We start from the raw sequence: 26,912 nt of genomic DNA on the forward strand, positions 1-26,912 counted from the left end.
GCTGTTTATTTGGGAATGGTGAGGAAGGCTTCGTGTGTATCTCAGTGGCACACTAGACCTGGCACAAGGTGGAAGAACATCCACTTTTTATCTATCCATCTTGTTTTTGTGCAAACAGACTCTCTCTTCCCAAAATATTTAATCCTGTTCACTCACTGATAACAATTGCTGGATAAACGTGTTTTTTTTACAATATATAACACGGGGCTGATTTGCAATATCATAATGAGAAAAAATCAAAATCAAACAAATCCAAATTTCATCAATGAAATCAGTCTGATATTAAGATATAGTCTACTTGTCTGTTAGAATGACCTGTCAGTCAACACATTTTATTAACATGGATAATCACCCAATTACAACGGGACACGACTGCCTCTAGCGGATAGAATGAGAACCGCAGGTCCAATGACAGCCTTCACACATCATTTTCCTAAAATATTCAAACTGGGTGTTCTACTGAAATATGAAATACTGAAATATCCATAAAAACTAAAACATATTCCACAAATGTAAGGATCAAATAAAAAACGGCCAAATGATTCAACTCTTGGTAGCAGCTCAAAGATAGAAAGAATAATATTATCATTAATCATCATTAATTAATGAATAAAAAGCAACTCTCTACTTCTTCTGATACGTCACAGCTGATTGGGTCAAATATCTGTTAACCATCATGCTGTCATCCATTCATTGAAACGAATCTAACAGTGCGATGTTAAAACTCTGTCCTTCCATGCAACTCTACTACGCGTAAATAACTGATCTGTATAAGCATGAATGACTTCTTACCATTTGTGTGTGACGAACAACACAAGATGACAACGAACAATCTGAAACAGTCGGATGAGACCATCCTGGCAGCTCTTCCCCCGAAATCCACACCGTGGAATCAGAAATAAAGTGATAAGAGTCCTTGGCGGAGGCTAATGATTCCGCGTGACTGAACAAAGTCTCTTACAGCGAGTAAATCAAAGAGTCTTCTTTTTCCTAAAAAAAACAACAACGTGTCGTTAATCCACAAAAGCCTCAGGTGTACATGCACAAAGCGGCAGTGGTTCTCCCGTATCCCATGGCGCGTTTCGCAGGGGAGCTCTCCTGCGCAGCTGGGCTAGTCCAACTCCCGATCCGGCAAAGAGGAGACGGATGTACCGCTCTATCCTCGAGGCAGGTGCTCTCAAACACCACCCCCCCCCCCCCCCACCAACAAAAAAAAAAAGTAAGATGAATTCAATTCAATGGTTTGCGAAAAATAAAAGTTGTATGAGTGGTGTATCAGCGTCTAACTGGTTTGGTGGAGCCCACATAAACCAGATTAGTCTGCTCAGTGCTTTTCATGCGCGTCTTGGACAATTTCTCCTCCCTTTCGCCTCTGTGCAACACTTACAGTCCATGCGTGAGGCACGTTTTATGGAGACACAGAGGAAGGACGCAACGTCACTCTTTTGGGGGGGACAAACTCCTTCCTTCAGGCTGCTGAGGAGGGGATAACCTCATGAGAAATAATGAGTACCTGTGGTAATTACACCAATTGATGGGTAACTCCTACACATGTACAGGGGGTGTTATACTTACACCATTAAACATGGAAATATGCAATAGAATATCACAGTAATTATATTTATTTTCAGTTGAAAACTCCACTCGAAAGTGAACTGAAATGACCCCAAAATGTGTTTATCACAGCATTGTTTCAATCGTGATTAATATCATCTTATTGATCTGTGGTCAGAATGTTTCTAAATGACTCTTTGAAGTTAAATTAGTAGAAGTAGATCATTAAACCTTTTTTATCTGACCTTTGTGTGTAAAGCATGCCTTTGATAAAAAAACAACCGAGGCTAAAGGTAACAGCAGTAATCTTGTCTTCAGGGGAAATCATTGCGATATCAGATTGATCTGTTCTATGTGTTTAGAATAAATATTTGCTGCGTTTATTTTTAACTTCAGCAACAGGACACACTGCTTTTTATATCAATGTAAACAATCCTCTTTTGTCCAGCAGTACCCTGCAGTGTGTGGATGTGCTGCAGACTGTTTTCTTTTATCACCACAACAATCACTCTGCTGCTGTAGGTCACAGTAGCAGGCACTGTAAATAAGAACATCCTGCCCTCACCTTTCCGCCAGCGTCACGGCTGAACAGCCACCATTTTGGGGACTGGATCTTGAGTGCAGGGGATTATAGGCACAGCAGTAGTGAAATGTGATGAGCACCACTCCACCGTTCCTGTTGCGGGAAAACAGTGAAAAGCCACATGAGAACATGGAACAAGTCATATGGGAGTCGTGGGAGTCCTTTTGCATTTTTTGTCCTTTTGCATACACACAAAAAGCTGCCTCTCTTCTGTGTCCAACAAAGGGGACAATACAGGATTGTTGTGCGTTGCGTTACTTTGTTCACTTTCGTGACAGTGGACACTCACTGTAACAATCTGGTGGTGAGGAAACATTAAAGTCACCTTTCTCACTTTGCAGACTTGGGAATTAGCTTAACATGGCATACAATTCACAGGACTCTCAAATAGTATTAGAAAATGTCTGACATGGGCTCTTAAGATGATATGCTATAGGCTTACACCTTTTGAAGAAGAACATACTAAATGCACAAATAAAAGGTGAGGTTTGCAAGAAACGTCCTTGTCTACTACAACAATCTTCTTAGTGTGTGTTCACATTTTAAGTCTTCAGTAAAGGAGACAGCACTCGGCCAAGAGGGCAGCAGATATGTCTCCTGATGAACAATTGCTGGAAGTTGCGATAGGGGTTTGGTTTGAAGTGTTTTATTTTAGAATCTGGTGTTCAAAACACACTATGGGGGACTAACATGGTTCTACACACACACAGCATGCACTCTTCCTTTTGCCCTAACACCAAAGTCTTCTTCAGTGAATGAACCAGAAATAAAGTGTTTTTTTCTGCAGAGGGGTGGAGGGAGTCTGACTGCCGGCCCTACTGATCAGATGACTTTCAGTCTTGAGTGGAAACAATGTCATAGTCTCCAGACCACACTCATACTGCAGCCTTGGAAGCAAGGTATATCATTTTATGGAGTAAATGTTGGTGGAAAAAAACAAGGTTGATAGGCTACAATATTAACAAAACAATTACTTTCATGAGAGCAAAATTAAGAATTGTTGATTTTTAAGCCAGGGTCCTGGACAGAGGTCTGCAGTAGTTGGAAAACTTAAAAATAATCCAGAAATCAATCATGCATACAATTTCTCATGAAAGTAAATGGCCCATGGGTCAAGATCTGAGCTCTCTCCAAAAGATTATACAACCATCTGATACAAAAGATTATTCTCAAGACATATCATCAACAATTTGGAAAAAGGTAATATGGAATAGAAATACATCAATTCATATGGGATCCAATATAAAGGTAAAGATTTTGAAAATGTATACCATATTAGCAGAATTAGCTGTCAAGTTTAAGGTACCACTGAATATAACAGAGCTCTCTCTTCACAGAGTAGATGTTCATGCCTGCTGTGATTCCTCCACTGTTTTAAAAGTGGAAAGGTCTCCGTCATGTTGGCCAAACTATCTGGTTGCTTTCGTTAAATGGGCCCGTTATGGCTGAATAAAAACAGGGTATTGGTTTCCTCAAGTTGTGGAGCGCATGTGGTACATGTTGCAAATCTAGACCTGCAAGACAGTGAAATGCATTAAGTACGCATTATTACTATGCCAGAGATGCTGCACAAGAAATGAACAAATACGTTTGTGTTTGTTTGGCACTGCATTTAGTATACAAGACTAGCTCCACTTTTTAGAGGAGAAACTTTAGTATTTTGAAGAGAGTAAAATATCTCATTGTTGATATGTCAGGATCATTTATTTCTTCAACTTGTTATAACAAAAGAAAAAGAAAAGGTATAACTAATACAGCTAATGCTGACACTAATGTAGTGCACCCATAATTAAGGTTATTTGCTGCAGCTGTGTTTACAATGTGACATTTCTATTGTCGATTTAATTTAAGGATTCTGTCAGTCAAATTTGACTATAACATCAGTGTGCCATAAGCTGTAGATGGGTGATTTCCAAATGTCGACCCTGGGAAACATACATTGAACATTTGACCAAGGGAAAGGGCATTACTGAGAACATAAAACCCTTTGAAAGGTCTCCTTAAGGTATCATACTAAGAGGATATTGAGCTAGGGAACATAGGAGACACACTCCCATCTCCAGGTAAGGCCTTTAGTTGCACAATAATTATAAATAAGAGCAGCAACTGAGGATTATTTTTTTGTCATGCATTAATGCAAACTTATATAAATTTCAAAGATAATCACCAGTACCCTGTTGCAAGCAGGTGGAATTTACCAGTTGCAGAGAAAGTCTACTAACCTTCAGGCTCTTCCCTCTTCCGGACAAACTTCGCGGCATTTGTGACAGCTGTCAATCAAAACAAACGGCGCCAACATTAGCCTGATAATAATTAATTGACAAGTGGTGAAACCTACAACATGGAGCGGTTGGTTTCGACGGTGAAATGTGAGTAACTAACCCTTTCAGCTGGTTTAAACGCTACAGCGGTATTTGTCACTTCCTGTGACTTCCTTCTTATCTGGGCAGTTGGTCAGTAACCGTTGGCTAGGCTAACTAGCTAGCTTGTGTGTGTATGCTAATGTAACCTCAGCATCGGTTTATTACGCCTTCACTTCGCTAACGTGAACAACAGTAATGGAAGGGGATTTAAAATAAAGCAATATACACAGTATGTGGTACATTAATATGGTAAACTAAAAAGCCTTTTTTGACACTATTAATATATCCAGAATTATGCTTTATTGACCCACTAGTGACTCAATCAAATCACCTAGTTAGTTGTTATAGTAGTCTATGGGAGAAAACAATGGGTGATCAATGGGAATTTTGATATACAGTTGTTTATATTAATGTTATTTCTTAAGTTAAAATACCACACATTTAGTTAACGTTACTGGTTACGGCTTCTGAATTTTATGACTAGAATAAATAAATGAACAACAAACGGTCCACAGTTACAGATTATCGTAATTTGTCATTTTGTCAACAGAAAGCTACAACAAAATGTTAAAATAATTTTTCAAATTGCCACACATTAGAAGTGTAATTAGCCATTGCAGAACTAACTATTTTTGGGGAAATATTTGACCTTTCTCAAGAAAACTGTTGAGTTCGTGTCCTGTCAACATGTCTTGATTTTCTTTTGTTCCTCCACAGGTCTCATCGATAATCTGCTGCACAAACAGCCAACAGATTATGAGGAGGTGATAGAGAAACTCTTCTCTGAGGTCTCTGGCCTGCAGGGTTTCCCCAAAATACCAGATCCACAGGTAGACAAAAGTTTGAGAGAGTTATAACTTGAAAATCAAATCTAAAATGTTGCTCTTGCAATGCAGGATCTTCCGTATGTAATACCAACAAGCCTTTTTATAGTTAATGTACGTCATCAGTCTGAGTTTACTTTAATTTAAAAGACCTCTGTAACTAAGTTGTAAAGTTTAGTCAAAGCTTATTATTTTTCTAATATAGCATTATGTCACTTTTAGATGGCTATAGCTTGGCAGAATATGTGAGTTGCATGCATATTTAATAATCTTACTCATATTACAGCTTGAGGAGTGTGCCATCCAGCTGTGGAACTGGGCAGTTACTAAGAACGTGGGCAGCACTATAAGCACAAATCAGAAAGCTAAAGGTACACTTCTAATTGCAGTATGTATTCACATGATCATTTTACTGAGTGTGCGTTGTGTCAGGCCACGGTCAAACGTTCTCACCATCCCTCACAGTGCGTCACGTCGCATGCAGTCTGCTGTGCTGCTGTGAGCCGGAGAATCCAACAGAGGGCGTCATCCGTAAGCAGATCCTGGTACGCAATACTGCAGGCCACCTCTGTGAGTGCTCAACATTTCAGGAGGGGGGACACAGTCTGTTTGTCAGTGTGTAATCTTTACAGATGGCCAGCAAAACAGGGAGAACCTGGCTGGACTGCAAGAATCCCCAGATGGCAGATAACTTCTTAAGATTTGCTGTCAAGGTGAAGAAAGAAAGTTAAGGGCGTAGATGAGAGCGTACAGTAATATGGCGTCTTTACAAGTTATACAACATTCAATACCCCTAGAGCCTGGAAACCCTCTATGGCCAACTAACGACCAGAGGTGACGGAGCAGCTGACAGCGCTTCATCCAAAGGGGACGTGGAGAAGGATCTGCTTCGGATCCTCTCATGCCAGGCAGAATCGGTGAGCCATGGCACACGTGATGTTCAACACCTTCGACGTGAATATTTGTTCTTGTGATATTTGGCAGCTGAGGAAGTGCTATTCTGACAGACTTGCAGTGTGAAGTGTGAGACAGCTAAAATGCGAACTGAGAAACAATGAGAAGGGGGGGAAATCTCATTCTGTGCTAATAAGGACTGTTATATTGTTTCCTCACATTTAACAGTAAGTTCAAGTCTCTTCTTTGCAGGCCGTGACTCAAGGGAACAACCACGAGGCTGTGGTCTATATGCAGCGCTGTAAAGACATGCTGCTGCGGCTCCCGAAAGATGTAAAACAAATACCTCTGTTATCATTATAACAACACATTTACAGTACATGTTGCTATTTAACCGTGAATACATTTACTCAATGCAGACTGCGTACCTCTCCCTTATGTGCTACAACTTTGGAATAGACACGTACAACCAGAGGAAGTTTGAGGACAGTGCATTCTGGCTGAGGTAAATATAATGTTTCATTTCTACACAAAGGTGCTGAGAAACCATCCGGTGGGAAAGTACATTTCTTCTTCTTCTCTTTCTCAGCCAAAGCTATGAAATCGGGAAAATGAATGTGAAATACGCCCCTGGATCTGAAGTCCAGGTGATACAGTGCAATACAAAGTTCAGTACAGGCGACGTATACAAATTAAAATAGTTATTATTCTTTTTTTAAATCTGTTTCCCTCACACTAGGCCAAGGTGTTGAGGCTCCTTGCCACTGTTTATTTAGAGTGGGACTGTCAGAGGTTTCAGGAGAAAGCTCTTAATGCCGTCAGCTTAGCCAACAAGGTGAGATATGATACATCGTTTTAAAACTATATTTCACGTATGCATTTTGAAGCATGCCCTTACAAAATAAATAGACTCTCTGTACATAATTGTACTACGCAATTTGACAGGAATGTGTGAGCGCCTCTGGACTGTACTTAAAGATCAGAATACTCCTGAAATGCGGGGCCTCCGACGATCATATCAGAGCAGGTTAGTTATTACCTAAACCTCATTGAATTATTTATACTTCAATGTTTATCCTTCATAAACCAAGCAGTAGCAGCGGGGCGTCAGTAGCTGAGAGTTTAAATACTTCAGGAATAGTCAAAGTGTCTACAATGGTGTAACTACTCTCTAAGATTTACACCACAGGTCAGGTGCTCCAGTAGAGCTGCTCAGTCTCAAACAGCAGAAGAGTGTGCTTGTACTTGGACCCTCCTGTGTGTTCCTGTGTGTGTGTACGGATGACTTGCACAGCGAGTTAAATGCACAATTAAAAGCTGTTTGTATGTTTTCAGGATTTAACGAGATGCTGGAATCAAAGGTTTCTCTTGAACTGTGTCTGAGCACAGTGAAACTACTGATGTCTGAAGACAGGTAAGCACACATGTACAAGCATATTTACTGGTACTCTCACTCACAGCCTCGCATAAACATGTGCACAAATACACATTTTTCTTTTAAGGAACGCCCTGCTGTTCAACTCTGACTGTCTGTTTTGATTTTTCTAGAGAAATGCTGGCTTTTGAGTATTTGAAGCGCGTGTGTCAGCACTTCGAGGCGTCCCCTGACCTGGGAACTGCTCTCGTCTTGCACATTGAGCTCCTGCTGCAGAGAGGCAAGGAGCTGTTGGGCAAACAGAAGATCGAGGATATCATCACCGGTACGTACGTTTTGCAATACAGTTCTAGTATAACTCTTCTTCAAAAAGATGGTTAATGTTATAATAATGCAGGGAACACACTGTAGCTGTGCCTCTGTATGAGTATTAGTTATGACTATTTATTACACCCACACAGGACACTATACAGGAAAACAGCTGTCTCCACAGGCCCTCACAAGTCTACATGTCATGCTGTGGGATAAAGGGTCCAAACACTTTGAGGTATGCTAAACATAGCCATGTTGTTCCTTCATTCACAAGATATTTTTTTCGTGTGCATATAGTTATCAGCATGGGGGCTCAGTGATCAGCCCGCTGTTCTTAACTAGTGAGCACAGGTTCAATGCAAAGGTTTCATTTCCACACAGGGATAAACAAAGGATCTTTCTTCCCAGGCCAGAAACTACTCGGAGGCTCTTCAGTGGTACAACTACTCGCTGAGTTTCTTCAAGGCAGGTCAAATGGAGCCCAACTCAGCCAAACTTCAGAGGAACAGAGCTTCCTGTTTCCTGCAACTGAAGCAACTGGAAAAGGTAAGCGAACTTGAGCCACAGTATCACGTGAGGGAGGTAACCGTGTTGTACAGTAGGTGGTGTGTGTGTGTGTGTGTGTCAGAACTCACTACTTGTGCTTCCCAGGCCAAAGAAGCGATTAAGGAAGCAGAGCGATGTGATCCGGAGAGCATTTTCACTCAGTTCAGTGTTTACAAGATTGCAGTGCAGGAGAACAATGTGGAGAAAGGTATCTACGAAACACTAGTGGTGTGATCCGGTAGTACTGTTGCAATCTCATCACAGCCACATTTTTCAGGCATATTCTCTGTGGTGATGAGGTTGTTGATCTGTACCAGCTGCAGAGGCCGTGAATGCGATGGGACTTCTGTCCAAGGGTGCTGTTGCCAGTTCGGACGGACTGCTGGTGTCGGAGAATGCTGCTTCCAAACTCCTCAGTCTGGCCGCTCAGATTGCTTTGGAGGTAGGACTCATCAAAGGACTCGTTACTCGTCTCTGCTAACCAGCTGCAAAGATTGTGGATTCAATGGGGTTTAGTCCTCAAAAGAGGTACTTGTGGGTTGGAGTTTGTGGGTGGGAAGCCAATCAGGGATCATGTCGTTGTCACTGCACTGATCTGGGGAGAAAAGCATGATATCACATGTTTGGGCATGTTACATCTTTACAAGCAAAGCTCCTCATCGTTAAAAACAATCGGCTATCAGCTGTCTGTCACCTCTCCGGCCCTATTTCAATCAGCAAACACACTGGACTGCAACCAGGCATTAGCAATTAGCGAGGGTCTAAAGGAATGAGTCCTATTTGAAGTATACTGCATGATGAATGTGACTGGTGGGTGGTGGAATACAAGAGGAGGTTGTTTGTTCCCCTGTGACAGAATGAACAGCAGGAAACCGCCATGAAGGCGCTGGAGAGCTTGTGTGAAAACTCCGAAGACGAAGCTCAGGTTCTGACTGCTCTCAGGTCTGTGGGAACTGCAGTATGCAAATGAAGAGTTAAATACCCAATCTGCATGAAAAGAAGATAATCCGTTCTGCATTATTATAGACATTTCACATGTGTTTCATCAAGGAGGCTTTTTCAGTTAGAGGTTGGTTTCCTTCTTTTGTTTTCCATGCTGCAGTTTGCTATGAGAAGAGAAAGATTTCTATATTTTGTGTTGTGTTGAGACTGTGTGAACAAAACACGATGGTAGAGTTTCACACATAAAGTGACAACATTTAGTAGAGATGGCTTCTGTGCTGCTGAGAGATTGTAGTGAGTCTGTTAGTTTTCCATACACCTCTACGATCCACTGACCTATATTCCACTGGAAGTGTGTCTCCGTATAATACAGTTAGTAGGTGAAAGAAAGGAGGTCAACACCAGTTTCTCCATTCATCTTCTTATAGGTGTTTGGTTCGACTCGTGCTCTCCACAATAGAACAGTCCAGTGATGAGATGAGGTGAGGGGAAGAGAAAGTACCTGATAAAGTGTGATTGTATAGTATTATCGATGCTTTCAATACATCAAAAACACAGGATTACACCCACTACCTTACGTTACTCCATGCAGGAGTGTGAGTCTGGATGTCCTGCTGCCGTATCTAAAAATGGGTGAGTACATATGCAGCAGGGGTTGAATTGCCTTTTATAGAATAAACGTCTCGACTACAGTGTCTGCTGTTATGTTTTGTTTGCAGCTCTGCAGAAAGTTTCTCACCAGTCTCGCTTGACTGTTGAGCAACGCATGGAGGAAGCTAACTGGTTCAGGAAGATCGGTACAAAGACTTCTACTTATAGAAGTATGCTATCGCTTAACAATCTTGCAGCACCTTCATTTTGTCTGTGTTTGTGTGTGTGTGTCCTTGTTACAGCGTGGAACACGGCTCTGCAGTGCGAGAGCAGCCCTGACAGGATGAGGGATTTCTTTGTGCTCTCTTACCAGGCAAGTCCCCTTATTAGCTTTGTCAGGTGGATTAATCGATATCTACAGTACGAGGGTGTAGATCAATAACCCGAGCAGAGATTTAACATTGCTTTTGGAAAGATAAACATATCAGTTCAAGATAAAGAATCACAATGACCCCCCCTCTGTCCTCGGAATTTCTGACTGTACATTCAGCAGAATACCTGTAGTCAATTATCCTGTGTGTTATTGCAATCAAAATGAAACTACGACTATCTGCGTGAACCCGTAGCTCTCCCAGCTGTGCCCTCCCGATCGCACCTTGCTCATGGGCCAGAAGACGTGTCTGCTAATGGCTGCCGCTGCCTCTCTGGAGCTCTGCAGGAAGTCTCTTCACTCCGCCCAGGTGTGCCTCCCACTCCCTCTGCCCGTCTCCCACATTTAGCACGCTCTCCCTCCACATGGATGGAAATGTACCAAGTCCAGTGGAGAAGAGAGGTGACTAACGCACCTTATTGGTGCTGGCGTAGGCGTGTTGTTTTAATCCCTCTAGCCTTTTTGAAGGAGGAAGTGGACACTAGATGGCGATGATGAATCCCAGAATGCTTTGTGACGACGTGCTTTCTGTTTGGTTCACAGACCGAGCAGCTCACTCAGGCTCTGGAGTACATTCAGATCTGTTGGGAGGTCTGGAAGACCCTGAAAGCATCAGGTACCTTTAGCAGCTTCACTACCCGACTAATTATAATATTTATTTGCATGTCTTTTAAAATGAAGCTAAAGAAATGCACTCTCACCGCGTACTTGTAGGAAGCTCCCCGATGGACCCCACAGACACACTGCTGCTGCTGTACGAGTTTGAGGCCCGAGCCAAGCTGAACGACCCCAAGGTTGGGACGGTGCTGGAGTCGGTCTTGGAGCTTGAAAACGTTGAAACCAAAGTGCTGGAGACGATTGCAGGTAAAAACAGAGACTGTTCATCTCTGCTGACACATGTAAAGAAACACACACGATCTAATATTTTTTTTATGTTTGTAGCGTTAGCCATGGAGCCTCCAGCCCACTTCCCTCTGCTTTGTAAGAAGGCCTTGAGGGTCGCTCTCTCTCTGCACAAGAAACAACCACAGGCTGACCTGGCTAGCTGCAGGCAAACCCACCACCACTCTGCATGAAGATGCCCTTAAAGTGCTCATTGGGATGAAAGGGTTTCTAACGGTGTGCCTGTTTTTGTGTCTCTTGCCTTAGCAAGTGCGTCCACAGCCTGATCAAGCTGTCCCTCCCAAGCGGCGTGTCAGAGGTGGGGGCCCATGTGCTCGAGGAGGTGTGGGACTACTACGAGGAGGCGCTGTCCGTCATTGCAGCCGCAGTGAGTCAGCGCCAATCACACATGGCCATCCCTCGGCACCCACCTCCTGTTCGTTCCAACAGGACTGCTCCCTGCTATATAATTAACCCCCTCTCTTCCACTCCATGCCTGCCTGCTGTTATAGAAGCCTCTCTGTTTTTTTTTTTAAATTTTTTTTATCAATGGGCTTTCAGCCGCACTTCAATTAGCAGATGCTTCCATTCACCAAACCCCTTCCTGCCAATTTGAATGCTAATGTGCTGTACAAGTCATCATACTGCCGGTGAGCTTGCAGCTCTGAAAGAGGCATCAAATTATTGAGACACTGCGCTGCTTCAGAGGCAGCGCATATTTCCCCTTTCATTTTGAGTTATTACTCAAAAAGCCGTGGAGTTCTTTGGATCAAAGTGAAAGCCCAAGATTAAAGTGGTGTGAAAAAAACCAAATGAAACTTTAGAAATGATAGACCTTCCAGTTTGTTTACGGTCTGTTTAAAGACTTCAAAGCATTGGTAAAGGTTAACATACAGTAGAACAGGATTGGATGAGAGTTACTCACAGGTTTCACCCAATATAAAAATAAATAAAAAAACAGATTTCCTTCCATAGTGAGTCACCCAGGTGGCCTCCGTTTAACGGGCTTCTGAACATCTTCCTGCTCTTCTCTGCAGCCGGACGACTTCCCGGAGATGGAGACCCTGTGGCTGCTGACTCGGGCCTGGAACACGGGGATACTGCTGTACAGCCTGGCTCAGTACCCCGAGGCCGAGAAGTGGTGCGGCCTCGCCATGAGCTTCATCCGCCACCTTGGATCACTGCAGGAGAGCTACGAGACACAGGTACAGGACTGGTGGAGAGGGAAGGAAAACCTGACAAAAGGCTTTGGTCCCACAAACACACATCTTGTGCTAAATCAAGTGTATAACCATCACTGTAGGCCCTTCAGAGCCAATACCTTTGTAAGCTGGACCCTTTTTCCCTTGTGTACCCACAGATGTCGGGTCTCTACAGTGAAATCCTGGACCGGTTAGACAAAGCAAAGAGGAACCTCGTCATGGAGGAATAACTGACCCGGGACAAGTCAGCGGTCTCAGCCCGGTGTTAACTGACTTTAACGGATTCACTTCCAACAGTTTGTTGCAGTTAAATGTTATTGATGTTCAGACATTCCGGTTTGATAAAGTGATGCTTTGAATCTGTGTATTTGTGGGATACAAGTGGTAAAGAAACATATTCTCTCCAGGTTTGGTCAATAAAGGCTAAAATGCCAAAGAAAAATCTGTATAATTCAATTATTTTCAAAGCCGAGTTGTTTTAAGCGCAATGACAAGCAGATCAAAATCATAACTGAGTCACATATTTTATTTCCAAACAAATAAACTCTTGTCAAGTCCCAAAATAAAACCCAAACAAAAGTTGCAGGACTGTGTTCCCTCATGACTAGGACAAGGAAGACCATGAGGCCGAGTGTCCCGATAGGCTGTACCACCTGCAGTGACAGGAAGGAAACTACTGTACAATCAAAGGGTTCATGTTTGCAAGCACTTACTGCACAGATGTGCTAGAACATAAACATCACCCAAAAGTACAAACAAGAACCCCGCCCCCCCCCCCCCACCCCACCCAAAAAATAAAAGCATATATGTCATCATTTCTCTCATCAGAACAAAGACCCTCATCAATTATACACACACACAGAGGCATTCAGGTTCCATCTGGTTATATACCACGACCTCAATGGAAAGAGTAAAATGAAATCAAGTTCTTTGGGCTTTGATATGGCTGACTTGAGGTATGAGTACCACACACATTGTTAACAGTCAGCTGGATTTCAACTAAACACCAGAGAGGACCAATTCTAAACTTCTAATGATGTATTGATCAATGCTCCTGGCTTCTGTGATAGTGGAGGTTTCTGCCTGCATCTCTTTAATTATTTATTTTACAATATATATATATATATTATTTTTGTTAAATCTATACACCCAGACACGTTCCACAAGAAATCACATGTAGACAGGCCCTACTTGAAGGGAATTGAATTCCCAAACTGACTAGTTAAAGTTTTCCAATAGGCATTTTGAAGAGAAATACCAACGATACAGCACATTTGTATGGAAATTATATCTCAAGAGTAGCTCAAACTTTACTTACCTGACATTTGTGTTCTATAAAACATGTTTGTCCCAGTTTTGATTCACACATGCATGAAGCACAGGTGAGGGCGCTCTGCTGGGGGCTTATTTACATTGTACAGCTACCACACCCTTTGAAACAGTCTGCAAGCAGTTTATTAATGGCTCTGTTCCCTTCGGTTATTCCCTGAACTCTTGGTTTTTGACACAGGTAATGACAGCTGGTTTAGCAGTGGTGCCTGGCAGGTGGGCACACCTGTTCAGAAAATGCCTGCAGGTACAGGTGCTCTGTGGGGTGGGCGAGAGCAGGAAGGGGGGAGGGGAGGGGAGGGGGGGGGGGGACCCCAGACCCAAAGGTCTAGGTTACCACTTCCTGTTGGGTCTGGCTCTCTCAAGAGAAAAAAATAAAATAAAAATCCTTTGCACTCGTCAAAAAGCTGAGGAGGAAAAGCGAGAACGTTCACAGGATCGGGGGGGGGGGGGGGCACAGTATTCCTTCTTCAGACGTGCGCTCTCACATGCACACATTAACATACAGTGCCCACATCTGCATGGGAGGGTCGATGCCACACCGGCTATACCTCAGGGAAAAGAGGGGACACATAATACAGCCTGGTTACTCCGTTAAGCTGAAAACACCTTTAAACTACGCGACTGCACTATCAGTACTTGTTGGTTCACATTTGACGAGCTCCGTCATCGCCCCCACACACACACACACGCACACGCACACACACACACACACACACACACACACACACACACACACACACACACACACACACACACACACACACACACACACACACACACACACACACACACACACACACGGCCGTTCAGTCGCAGGGGAAATGGTATCTGTACGTTAAGAGATTCCTGAGCCGGTCTAGCTCACACAGTGGTTCATCAACAACAGATTCATTAAGAATTCATACGTGTATAGATGCACAGAGCATGTAGGTTTTTAATCAAACCCAACTTTTAGTGATATTTTTGGTAGGGGGACAAGGGGGGGGGGGGACAATCCAAAACAGGTTAAATTTACTCTTTAATTGTTAGGACATCCAATACAATTATTGTCTTGTTCTACCCGTTTTAAGGCCACCGTCATGGCGGCAGATAGGACAGTACCATGTGACCATTCAATCAGAAGAGAGAATCCTCAGAAGGCAGAGAGTGTAAGAGGGCGGCCTGCTGCTCAACAGGAGTTAGGAGGCTCTGGCTGTCCAAATTCTAATCCAATGGCCAATTGTTAATTATTAAATAGGAAGGAAGGTTGAAATGCAGGGGGGGGGGGGGGATAAAAAGGCGCCCACAGAGGTGAGACTGTATTTGATCTATTGCAGAGGTGAGACTTTGTTTTAACTATTGCACTCAAGTCAGGCCTCCTGGCAGTTGGAGGACACACAAAAAAAATAAAATAAGTAAGATGAGAGTATTCCCTCTCTTTTTCGGTGTGAATTGTGTGCAGCCTCCCTCACAGACAACAGGTAGTCACAAAACAGAATTTGTATTTGATGTAAGGCAGTTTGGTGTTTTGCAGAGAGCCCAGTTACACTTCTCTACCTCCATCCTTTACACAGAGCAGCTAAAAACCACAAGCAAATAATCCCACAAAGAAAGAAGAAGAAAAGAAATCCAACAGCCCTCCAAATTGACAATTCTAGTGAAGTGTAAAATGTGTAGTTTTTAATATGTAGTAAAATCTCAGTGGGATTTTATCATTTATCTTGTGATTTCATAATATAAATGTAGAGATTCACAACGCGTTTCTTCCTCTTGATCTGCCTCCCGAGATGTCTTTATCAGCTGCAGCACAGACGACTGGTTGGAGATAAATAGATCACCAGTTTGTAGGCTCCACTAATGTCCTCAGTCTTTATAAACAAGAGAGACGACTCCTTGAACACCATCAGCAGGGCTCCATTTCATCCAGTCTTTTTTAGAAAAAGAAAAAACAAACCTTAAGTGGTCTTCACTTCTCATCTTGCACGTCTTTTCAAATGTGATTTGATGAACATTTACAAAGTGTTCCAACTTGGTACGATTTGTCTCTGTTTTCCCTGCAACTTCGTCTTGAATCCCGACTCCTCTTTCCTCATTTCTGTAACACTCTGATCTTCAGTCAGTCCCAGTTCACAAAAAGGATTTATTTCCTTTCTCCCTTTTTGTTTTCATTTGACAAACTCCTTCGGAATGGCATTTCCAGTCTTGAATGGATTTGTTGAGAAACTCATGCAGGGGGTGTGCACAGTCACAGTAATGGTGATAAGACTTCTTTTTCATTTAGAGAGTAACATAATGATGACACTAAAACTTGATATGAAACATATCTGCAAAAAGGAAGTGAGGAGGAGGAGGGGGGGGGGGCTATTTGGGCTTGGGGGGGAGGGGGTCTCTGGGAGGCAGGAGGGGAGCTCAGAGGAGTGGGAGGAGGGAGGGGGGGGGTGGGGACAGGGAGCTCAGAGCTTCTCTGAGGACGGGATCCAGATGTAGGGGCCGGACTGCTCCTCGATGATTAGCTTGATTTTGCTGTAGATCTCCTCTAGTGAGTCGCCCTGTACGATAGCTGGAGACACAAACAGGTCGACTTATCAACAAGTCAGGAGATCATTCATCCGCAACAATTCATCATTTCAGCCAAATATTTGCAATGCAAAAGGATTGATTTGTCAATTTGTGTTTTTTTCTTTATAAATAGAGCTGCATCGACTGTCTTTTTCTTTTTCTACATTCAAAGCTTCAAAATCCTCAATTTGTATGAAGTGATTCATCAGATTTAGTTTTTATTAAATCAACTTCCTTTAATGAATATTACTCGTCACTCCCTTTATGAGCGGCAGGCAGGCTAGAGAGCAAACACTTATTGATTAAAGAATATTTCGTTACATTAACACGTGACTTTTGGATGATTATATCCACCTCTTATCAAATAACTTTTGGGCTTTACAACGCTCTGCTCGGATCACACGTGTCACCACTAGAATCTAATTCTACAAAAAGTTAAATACTATTCATTACTGGTACCGTCATCTTCACTTCAATGTGAGCAAGTAAATTGATTTACAAATTAAAAAACAAATCCATTAGAGTGGAAAAGATTAGTCTATTAATTAAGGTATTTGATAGACAGTAAATTTAAAATAAATGTTTAAATCTGTAGTTTCGGCTTCTCTCTTGTGTGATCAGCAGTAAACTTTGGGTTTGTTCATCTTTTAAGGGCGGTGAGACCAACCTGTGAAAAACTCTCCAAAGTCTTGCTCCAGCTTGACTGCCTTGTCAAAGACTTTATTGGCCTGCTCGTACGTCTGCCTCTTATTCATTTCCCTGAAAAAAAAGACAAGCAGCTGTGATTAGTATCGCAGACACACCGACACTCTTAACTGCAGTACGTAGAGAAGAGCTCAAACTTACATTAGGGCTTCAATGGATTTTGGTTTAATAAAGATGGCGATCGGATAAAGTTGTGCTTGCTGCAGTCGTTTTATGGCGTTCCCCGACACGTCCAGAATGCAGTGCTTCCCCTGCTGGAAGGTTGAGACAACACCAGGCACTTTTAGATTTTTGTACACAAGTAAGCCACGTATTCATGACGGATTGATTTTGGTTCTTGTAACGCTTCAAAGAGAACTACTGCAAAACTAATAATTAACACGCGTCTGCTTTCAGGCTTAGCAGGAAACCCACCATGCCTCCGGTTCCACCTTAAATACACCGAACCCAACCTGGTAACCGACTCGTACAGAGAAACACAAGCCTACCCGCTCAGCCACAGTTCTGACAGACAAGATGCTCGTCCCGTAGAGGTTCTCATTGAACTGGCCGGCCTCAATGAACTTATTATCCTGAATGTCTTTCTCCATTTGCTCTCGCGAGCCCACAAAGTGGTAGTCCTGGCCGTCCATCTCGTTCTCTCGCCTCGGACGAGTCGTATCTGCAGGACGGAAAGAAACAAATCTATTCTCATCACTGCCGTTATGTGTAGTCGGACCGTCTGGATCTGTTGGTCGCCGTGAACTCACGAGGTACACAGGAGCCGAACTTGTGTGGGAACTCGGAGATGAGGTCATCGTTTACTCTGTCCTTCATTGGGCCCAGTATGATCACAGGCCGTGTGTAGTGGACTGCATTGGAGATGAAGGTGGGGGTGAGGATGCATAAAGAAACTTACAATGTATACTTTGATGTACTTATGTAGAAGTGAATCACTCACTTTCCTGTCGAATGACTGGCTCGTAGGAAAGAATAGTGTCCTCCTGTCCCTCTGTAACAACAAGAACGCCACCATCAGAAAGTTTACATCTCATTTAAAGAAATACAAAAAGAGGCGTCATGGCTGATAAAACAACACAAGAGGAATATTCATTTACAGTCATTTCACAGGTAAATTTAAGAACATCCACCATGTTATTCATTCGTCTATGTGGGCAGTGTAAAACAAACCAGGAGGAATTAAGGTGACTCACTCGAACTGCTTTCACTGTCACTTGTGTTGGATGTCAGGCATTCTGCAAAAGCACAAGAGCGAGTTACAGATCATTTAAAACAAGCCTTAGAAAGAAGACCCCTGTTTCTCAACATCTAGGCCATTTGAAAAAAAAAAAGAAAAAAAAAAAGAGGATAAAGAAAGGAGAAGTATTGTAGCCATGCTCTCGCAATATTGGGGAAGTGGTTTTAGGGGGGAGCAATAGGAAATTAAGTGTTTCCTGTGACAATATCCCAAATGACCCGAAATCCCTGGCCAATGTTTCCTATTGCTAGATCTGTGCCTGTGGCAGCGGATCTCATATCAGGGAAACGACAAAGAAAACATACAACGGCGTTGCGCCGTCCACTGGAGGGAGGCAGGAGCCGGCTGACTCGGGGGAACTGGAGGGAAAAAGTGTTTCCAACCAACACTCCGCTCTGGTGACAGATATATTCCAGCTCCAAGTGACCTTATCTGACAAAACCCTGATAAACATTTGTCACCATGAGACATTCAGAATAAGTGTAAACGCTCACTCAGCCTCCCTTGGGAATGCATATTTTATATGTACTGTGACTCTGAGTAGGCATGCGTGTGTGTGTGTGTGTTTGTGTGTCACTCTAAACTAAATGTGTGTGGTTTAGCATTCCCAGCTGGGTCTGCAGTGACAAAGCATTTTCTCTCTGAGCTCAGGGGACAGTTGCTTGACACAGTACAACCACACACTTACTCAAACTCTTTGATCCATAAAAGTCATCGCTTAACCCTGGGAAGTCCTAGGTGTCCCGACAGGTGAGAGCAGAAACCAAGAGAAGAGAGCAGACAGGAAGAAGAAGAGGTTAGTGAGAGCTGGGGCGGAGAGGGAGAGGAGTGCTGTGTGGTGCTCGCCGGGCCCACTGACACATGGCGTTGTGCTCATTAAGCCTGAGCCCCACTTTGTTCATAGTAAGCCACGCTCTTTCAATTACACAAGCCCAATCCCATTAAAACGGGATTTTGACCTGTTAAAGTGTTAAAGCTTCAGTCCAGTTAATGAGATTCTTGTTGTGGGTCAGTGACTGACTGGAGAATTGATCAGGACTCATACAAGGAGTAGCATCGCATGGTGTTAGAAGGCCGGTGTGTTAATGCAGCCAAAGCCCCCCCCCCCCCCCGCACGCGCGCACACACACACACACACACACAGCTGGCAGCACACACTCCTCTGGAGCCCAGAGACAGATGCACAGACACACCAGAGAGCCCCCCCCACATCTGCAGCCTGATGCCGGCTCTGCATGTGGGGCGTCTCTCTGGGACGGTGAGAAAGGGATGAGAGTTGGTGCCGTCACACAAACCATCCCTGGAGGTGAGCGGAGAGATGAAAGTTGAGAGACAGAACTGAAGCATGAAGGGGATAGGACGAAAAAACAACACCCCCCCCCCCCGCCCACCCCCCCCTTGATCACACAGCTGGTACTCACGTTCAGACTCCCCCAACTCCTGCACAATATTCTCCTTGCTCTTGTAAAACGGGAACTTGCGTGAGAGGTTGAAGCTTTTTTTGCGCTTTACTTTGACTGGCTGCTTGTCGATGTGTGGGTGAGAGGGGGGGAGTGGGGAGGGGGGGAAGGGGGGCAACGAGAGGGTGAAAACAAAAACAGAATGGGTTTCAATGAGGGTACTCGACACCCATGCAAAAAAAAACAAATGAGATGTAAACAAACAATCCACGTCAAAATAATGAAAATGAGAAGCAGGTAATGGGTGAAAATGAATGGCACATCAATGTGAAGGAAACAGGCTTCTGTTTACCAACTTAAACATGTACCGTTTTCATTAAACTCAATCTGCTTGCATTACAGACAACATTCAAACTGATTTATACTTCTGCAAATGACATCCGACGGATCAGCCTCTGACAAAAACGTGCAGACATTTTCTAAGTGCACATTTCTTAATATCCCTGAGTGCATGAGCTGCGGAGGTTACGGAGCTTCTGTGTAATCTATACAGTAATACGAGCGCTTTTTTTGTGCCCGCTTCAGTGAGCAGGTGCTGGTCTCTTTCCCACACTCGGGGGGGAACTAGGCCATCTCCCTGGGAGCCCAGCAGCAGCTCTGAAGACAGCCTCTCTGGCAGCAGGGCAGGCAGCAGCTGGCCCTCTACACTTACCCTGTTGGACTCAATCATGCCGGTCCTGGCGTGGAACTTGACTGTTTTTAACCTGGCTCGCTCTTTCTTCTCCACTCTGGGGGCGGGAAAAAAAAGAAGGGGGGAAATAGGATTAGAATGGGCCTGAGTGGTAGCAAGTCGCATTAGCTTGGTGTGGCATTAGCAGGGCGAGTGTACCTTTTCTTGCTCGGAATGACCCCGATCTGCTCGCTCTCTCCGTGTGGCGTGACCAGTCTCGCCTGCCACCACTCGTCATCAGAAGCATTGATGACGTGGAGGATGTCCCCATAAGAGAAGCTCAGGCCTTGGCTGGGCAGGCAGCTGTCCCTCGTTCGATCATAGTCAAACAGAGCTCTGCAAAAACAAAAGGCTGGGGTTACAACTTCCTTCCTTTTATCTTCAATTTGCCTGAAGAGATTCCAGATTCACCAAGATCAATCTGCCCCACGCTTGGCACGAAATAGCAGCTTTGAATTTCCTGCATCACTTTATCAGTTGTGACCTTAATTATTTCACATTGCTTGCAGTTGGGCTGCGACTTGACTCAACAACAATAGGTTGTTAATAATATGACAATATAAAAAACAGTTGTATTGTGTGTGTTACAATAAAAAAAAAAAGATGGTGGAAAGCAAGGTCCCTCACTGACAACAAGTAAACTAAAGCTCGCCATTCATGAATACTCACTTGACATTTCTAACTGCTGTAGCCAAATACGTTCCACCACAGACATTCAGTGTTTATTGTCTGCCTGAGTGCGTCACTATCTTGTCAGACAGGTAAACCCAGTCATTGCTGGTGGATTCGCGGGCCACATAAAATGACGTGGCGGGCCGGGTGTTTGACACCCCTGATCTAGAGAGTATACACAATGGTCCAGTATGAAGGTGAAAGCATGTTTAACAACATTCACGATGCAATCCAGTGGAAGCTTATCTGCTGCTGCTCTTCACAGGGAAACTAATGCTAGAGCTGTAACCTAGACCAGAACTACTTTAGTGGGACGATAAACTGCCCCACAAATAACTACCATAAACAATATTGGCATTTTATGCCACTGATATGATGATAATATAAAAGCATGATAATGCAAGTACACCCTTTCAAAGAGCAATGAACGTTTAGCTCTCAAGTATATCCAGACATTGGAATTGGAATGTGAAAAATATTTAAATATTGTAAGTAAATTAAAAAAAAAGGTCATCAAAATGTACAATCTGGCTCGGTTAACACAAATTCTGCATGTCTGCGCATAATGTCAGTGAAAACCCTGCTGTTTATGCTAGCATCGTGTTGGCTAAAAGGTTGGGGACACACATGTAAATAAAGGAGCATGTAAACACAATGGGCAATATCAAGGTCAGCAAAAATGGCAGAGGCCACATCGATATATCGTACGATAAGTTGATAACGTCATTATTGTGACAGGCCTAACAAGATCCCTAACCGTAACCCTTTTATAGCACCGCGACACACTCACAGAGCATTTCAGAGAGAGTGGACGCACATGTGACACTGTTTTCTTTTGTTTTTTTGAGAACACCGTAGAGGTTTAACGCCTCCGCATTCCTGAGGCAGGGCTGGGAGGACATGGCGGCTCCTGCATCAGCCGGCTAGCTAGACAGCTTTTCCAACATATCTGTGGGCTTAGTCACCCGCACAGGAGCAGGCTAGGCTCTACATGCCTCCTAGGAGGCCGCCTATAAGAGAGGCGTGAGTCAGAAGGTTAACACTCCTCCCTCCACAGCGGGGGTCCAATGAGATAACACCTATATACTTCTGATACATCTGAGTAAGGTCCATTGCTGTTTGAACTTAGCCTAAATCAATCTAGTAATGTAGCTATTAGGCTTAGGTTAAGTGGAGCGCATTAGCGCTTCAGCAGAAATCGGGTGAAGTACTTGGACTGTGGAGTTACATCACACACAGTCCTTTCACCTTGACCCTTGTAAGCCCTTTGGGACTCGCTGCTTTTATGTGAGCAGAGCGATGTCTCCTGTTTTAATTCCTAAACGAGCCTCCATCCAGATTGGCGACCGGCCCAAAGTGTCATAACACAGGTCACTTCGACAAGCCCCGCTGTCAATCTGCATTACGCAAAGTAGAGTCAATGTCATGTGTGGCATCAAAACAACAACAACGGGGGTTGCCCGTCCATCAACTTACGATGGGGATGAATTGTATCAACCCAAAGCCCTGAATTATATGCTACCCTACAAAAAGCTCAGTGTGAAGAATCGTGTTTTTCGTCACGATACGTCACGCTGCTGAACTCTTGACAGTGGGGCTGCTTTTTGACAACACGTGCTTTCAGGCGTTGTTCTCCCCCACAGGCAGGTAGAAGTTCATTATGCAAGAGTAGCTGTTTTGACTCCAGATCTTACGATATCACGTCGTGAGAGCAAGCGTCGCCGTGTGTGTGTGTGCTGCAGCTTTACCTGACATAGAGGGAGCGTTTCTCACTGGTGCGCAGGGAGCCTGATCCAGAGCTCATGCTGCTGTTCATCATCTGCTCCCTCAGGTCGTGGATCTTGGACTCAAAGCGACTATACTCTGCATTGGAGGAAACAAACAAAAACACACCGTGTCAATAATAAGTTGATACAGCCGTGGTGAAGGTGGTACTGAACGTCGTCTAGTAAAAAGAGGCTTAAAGAGTGTTGGGCCCGGCTCTCTCGTTTCACTGGAAAACTGTTGGCGCTGCAGTGAATGGAGGAAAAAGGTTCAGCGAATCCTTAGGCTGATTAATGACTCCCAGGAACAGATGGTTTATCACAGATCTGCCTTACACATCCAGTAATGTCTCATGTCAGGTCATTAATTACACAGATTAATTAAGTTCAACATGGGCTCTTTAGGGTGGTTAAAAAAAAGAAAAAGGGAAAGGCCTCCCAACAATCTCAAATGCATGACCATTTGTCATAGGTGTGTAAATCCAGTTGCTGCTCTGGAGCACAGGGATGATATATGAATCCACCTGGACCTCCTCATTAAGAATGCTCTCATTAGCCTGCTGTGCCCAGGCTGCTGGAACAAGGTAGGCTACCGCACCACACGGCACACGGCTAGATAAACAGACCGGCAGATGCAGCTAGAAAAACAAGTAGACGAGGTCGCTCATGTGATCACACAAAGGAGGTGTTGGGACCACATAAAAGCAGCCGTGTGAGCGTCCAACATTGTCATATATCTAAATCTTAAAACATGATTTATACTGCGGAGGAAAGGAATCGCAGTTAGAATGAAAGTGTATATGAAGAACTAGAATCACCTAATGACGTACCCTATTTTTCGAATGACACGACATATCTATGTCTTGATCATAATTAGCCTATAAAAAGAACCAGTTCACATGTATTCCACATATCTCCTTTACTGCCATGCCTTCAGGGGTGGACTCCTACCTTACAGCTTAATCATCCATAGCTGGCAACACTTCCTGTAACGTGAACAACCAGAGATCAAGGTCCAGATTCTGTCGAACAAAGCCTACAAGTAGCCTTGAAAAACAAAAACGCCCATGCCTACAATGCTGGTTTAGCAGAAGACGGCCCAAACTCCCCAGGGGAAAAAAATTCTGAACAGGTGCAAAAACAATCTCCAGGTCGCTGAAGTCCGACCACCTGCCGAAACCTAAAAGGATTCAAAGCAAACACACATCCTGCCCCGGGCCCAGCGCCAGCTCTCCACCCTGGTCTCTGCTCAAAGGGTTAACAATACAACAGGGTGACGCTGCAAGGTGAGGTAACCAGACACCGCCTGACTGCCTGTAACCACCAGCAACGTCCAAGCACTCCGAGCACAAGCGGAAAACAGCCATTCAGACAAGTCCACTTGGCTCTCAGGCACGGGAGACATGAGAGAAAGGCAGCGTGGGAGAGGAGGGGTTTTAGGGACAATATAAAGAGCAGCTAAGTAGAGAGAGCCGTCTTACTGCCCGTCTTCACAATAACACCGACCTGAAGGGCCGGCTGGGAGCTGAACCGCTGATGTAGCACTTATAAGCAGCGCAGGTGGAAGAGCTAAACGCTTTGCTTATTCACATTCTTAAAGTCCAAATGATTCATCTCACACGTTCAAGAGGAGCGCTGAACTACCACGGGCCTCTGCTGGGAGTTAGGGTGGGAACCATAAGCTAAACCATAAATTGCTACCGCGCCTCGTTGTTTGCGACATCAGCATACATGCATTGCTGCAACACGATCGTCTACACCACACTGTCTGTGTGACTAGAGTAGGGAAACCCACCAAACGGTCTCTGATTTATCTGCAGCACTTACTTCCTTTATAATGCAGTGTTTCCAGTTTCCAGTCATTTCAAATGACATGGAACAGTAAAGGAAGTGAACACCTGTTACACAGAAAGGGAAGGATACTCCCAGTGCTCAAACAGAAATCACTGTGATGCTGGAGGACGAGTATCACAACAGAGCCACAGGAGATCAAAACATTACACTGAAACCTAAGTTCTGTATCGACTGTTTGTCTCGTCTCAAATATCAAGCACACGGCGTAGCAGTAGTGAAAATAAATCTTTTCATACATGAGACTGAACTGATACAAATCCAAATCACAACTGTAACAGCTGCATTTAGTCCTCAAATCGCTCACAAGCAGGGAGGCAAACTTAAGCAATTTCCCTAACCAAGTGCTGTTAAAAGTCACTAAAAATGACTCAGAAATTACATAAACACCTGGAAATTATTTGAGTCATAAAATAAAAATGACCAACAACAAAAAAAGAAGTAGTGCCATCAATCCAAATTGCTGCTCCCACTCTGCCTGCTGTTATTTAACAAATGGCTGAACAAAACTGTTTGAGTAAAAACATAATTCTGCACAACTGGTATTGAATAGAACGTGTATTGGTTGAACCCATCGATTAGGGCAGTAACCTACAGCAGACATGGCTTATTTAATGTAGGAATAAGCCAAATTATCTGATGACACTTACAGCAAGTGTTACAGATTGTTATACGAACACAATAATATCTACCTGGTTAGGAATCAGACATATTTGCAATTACATTCTTGACTAATCCGAGTCTTTATATGGATCAACCACAACATCACTTATTCATCAACATCGCTACTCACAAGCAAACCGCTGAAATACAGGGGAACGGGAGTCCACAGTTGTTAACGTTACAACTTTGTCCCTTAAAGCACGAAATACACAAGAGCTAGCCTGTATTTTTAGGAGTGACCCACAGGAAGAAAAGACGGCTAATAGAAACTGGGACTATTCTGTATCACTCACTCCCACTGCGTGTCCTCATTAGTCGTACAGCTTTTTTATTTTGGGGGGCGGTCGCTTCTCTTTTGATCCAGTTATGCAACACAGCAGGCATGTACTTGTAATGTGAGAGTGTGTTATGTTCTCAGGGATAGTCGAGCCAGTGCAGACACACACACACCCCCTCCCCAATAATATACTGCAGGAGGAACATGTAGACCCTGGCTTAACTATTTCTGTAAAGCAGAATGGTGTGAGTTTGCTGAGGGGCCATTGAGTTTAACATTTCCTCCACGGTTCTCCTCCCATTTCCTACATGCAAAGATTTGTGTGTAATTACACTGCTTGACAGTGAGGCAAAGCAGTGTTTGGATATACACCCCTCACTTCCATTCCTTCCAGCTGAATGCGAGTTAAAGACTTGGTGATGCTCCAGTAAGCCACTGAGAGTCAGGGCGGCCTCCTGCTGCAGCCTGTGAGCTCTGTCGGGGCTTCTTGTCGTCTTCAGCGCTGGCCTTCCATCAGAGATCTTTAGACGCCCGGGCCCCGGCCCCTGAGAATACTCTGCAGGCAGTTTGCCCTGCATAAACCAGTATTCACCCTCCGCTTCCTCCCCCTGACTGACTGTCCCTTGTACATCTCACTGGGGGGTTCCTCCTGCTCCGAACTCAAAGGAACGACATGTCACACACCGCTTTAGGATGCCAGCAGAATTACTGGCGACAGATCTCAGGTCACCAGCGGAGATGCAGGAAGTCAATCATTTGCCAGCGCTCGGCTCGGGTGTTTTGAGGAGTTAAGCATTGTACACAAACAGATAAGTGTCCTTCACTGCGTTACAAAGGGGGCACAGAGCTGAAAGCATGATTTGGTACGGAAAACAAAAGGTTCCCTTCAGCGAACCGCATCGTTATTCAAGATGCTGCCTGTCTGATTGGTCTGGCATGCAAGAAAACATGGACTCACAAGAATGAAGCATTATAATCCGTATTCTGTAGCAGAAAGAAAACGCATACCGCCATTCTGTCAATTTTGATCTAAGCCTGTGTCTTAGCTTAACTTTACCCCAGTGACAAGTCACTGATCCTGTTCCACCTCAATTTCAAATGACCTTGGAGAGTTAATGGACATTTAAGTCTGGTGTTGTATTGAAAGGGAGTGGAATATAGAGTGAGCGCATGCTACAACTTATGCCCCTTCACATTCCTGTCATAGTCCGACCTGAGAGCTCAGCCTAGATCTAAAGCTCACAAT

At 44.0% G+C, this 26,912-nt stretch overlaps 3 protein-coding genes across 5 annotated transcripts in view; 1 reads left to right on the forward strand and 2 right to left on the reverse strand.

The window, feature by feature from the left end:
- The window catches only part of kdrl (kinase insert domain receptor like), a 43,218-nt gene extending 42,097 nt beyond the window's left edge, over nucleotides 1-1,121 (reverse strand). Inside the window, exon 1 of the mRNA XM_079167010.1 lies at nucleotides 793-1,121. Coding sequence (XP_079023136.1) covers nucleotides 793-856 — 64 coding nt within the window. The 5' untranslated portion in view covers nucleotides 857-1,121. The remainder of the gene's footprint in view (nucleotides 1-792) is intronic.
- A 3,357-nt stretch (nucleotides 1,122-4,478) lies between these two features.
- On the forward strand, nucleotides 4,479-12,728 carry tex11 (testis expressed 11; the record flags this gene model as incomplete). The annotated part of the gene is given in 31 exon segments (XM_079168171.1): nucleotides 4,479-4,506; nucleotides 5,218-5,330; nucleotides 5,611-5,695; nucleotides 5,790-5,869; nucleotides 5,957-6,052; nucleotides 6,056-6,064; nucleotides 6,068-6,118; nucleotides 6,122-6,241; nucleotides 6,471-6,551; nucleotides 6,638-6,723; nucleotides 6,808-6,865; nucleotides 6,958-7,053; nucleotides 7,164-7,245; nucleotides 7,554-7,632; nucleotides 7,767-7,918; nucleotides 8,055-8,140; nucleotides 8,314-8,451; nucleotides 8,557-8,659; nucleotides 8,769-8,893; nucleotides 9,308-9,393; nucleotides 9,822-9,875; nucleotides 9,986-10,026; nucleotides 10,113-10,190; nucleotides 10,287-10,357; nucleotides 10,611-10,724; nucleotides 10,958-11,030; nucleotides 11,129-11,278; nucleotides 11,357-11,465; nucleotides 11,564-11,684; nucleotides 12,334-12,501; nucleotides 12,657-12,728. Coding segments are annotated over 31 exon segments (2,805 nt in total).
- Nucleotides 12,729-13,009: 281 nt separating this feature from the next.
- Nucleotides 13,010-26,912, reverse strand: part of dlg3 (discs, large homolog 3) — a gene marked incomplete at its 5' end in the record, with an annotated part of 71,548 nt that continues 57,645 nt past the window's right edge. For 2 of the 3 annotated variants that reach the window (XM_079167699.1, XM_079167698.1), the window contains 11 exons: nucleotides 13,010-16,369; nucleotides 17,036-17,127; nucleotides 17,215-17,324; nucleotides 17,562-17,734; nucleotides 17,823-17,924; nucleotides 18,014-18,064; nucleotides 18,267-18,308; nucleotides 19,732-19,831; nucleotides 20,423-20,498; nucleotides 20,600-20,776; nucleotides 22,861-22,975. In XM_079167699.1, the coding sequence (XP_079023825.1) occupies nucleotides 16,263-16,369; nucleotides 17,036-17,127; nucleotides 17,215-17,324; nucleotides 17,562-17,734; nucleotides 17,823-17,924; nucleotides 18,014-18,064; nucleotides 18,267-18,308; nucleotides 19,732-19,831; nucleotides 20,423-20,498; nucleotides 20,600-20,776; nucleotides 22,861-22,975 (1,145 nt within the window). In that variant the 3' untranslated portion in view covers nucleotides 13,010-16,262. Of the gene's footprint in view, nucleotides 16,370-17,035; nucleotides 17,128-17,214; nucleotides 17,328-17,561; nucleotides 17,735-17,822; nucleotides 17,925-18,013; nucleotides 18,065-18,266; nucleotides 18,309-19,731; nucleotides 19,832-20,422; nucleotides 20,499-20,599; nucleotides 20,777-22,860; nucleotides 22,976-26,912 lie in introns of all 3 variants that reach the window. The other variant, XM_079167700.1, reaches the window with a different exon arrangement.

Source organism: Pholis gunnellus (genome assembly GCF_910591455.1).
Source record: "Pholis gunnellus genome assembly, chromosome: 10".
Classification (NCBI taxonomy): domain Eukaryota; kingdom Metazoa; phylum Chordata; class Actinopteri; order Perciformes; family Pholidae; genus Pholis; species Pholis gunnellus.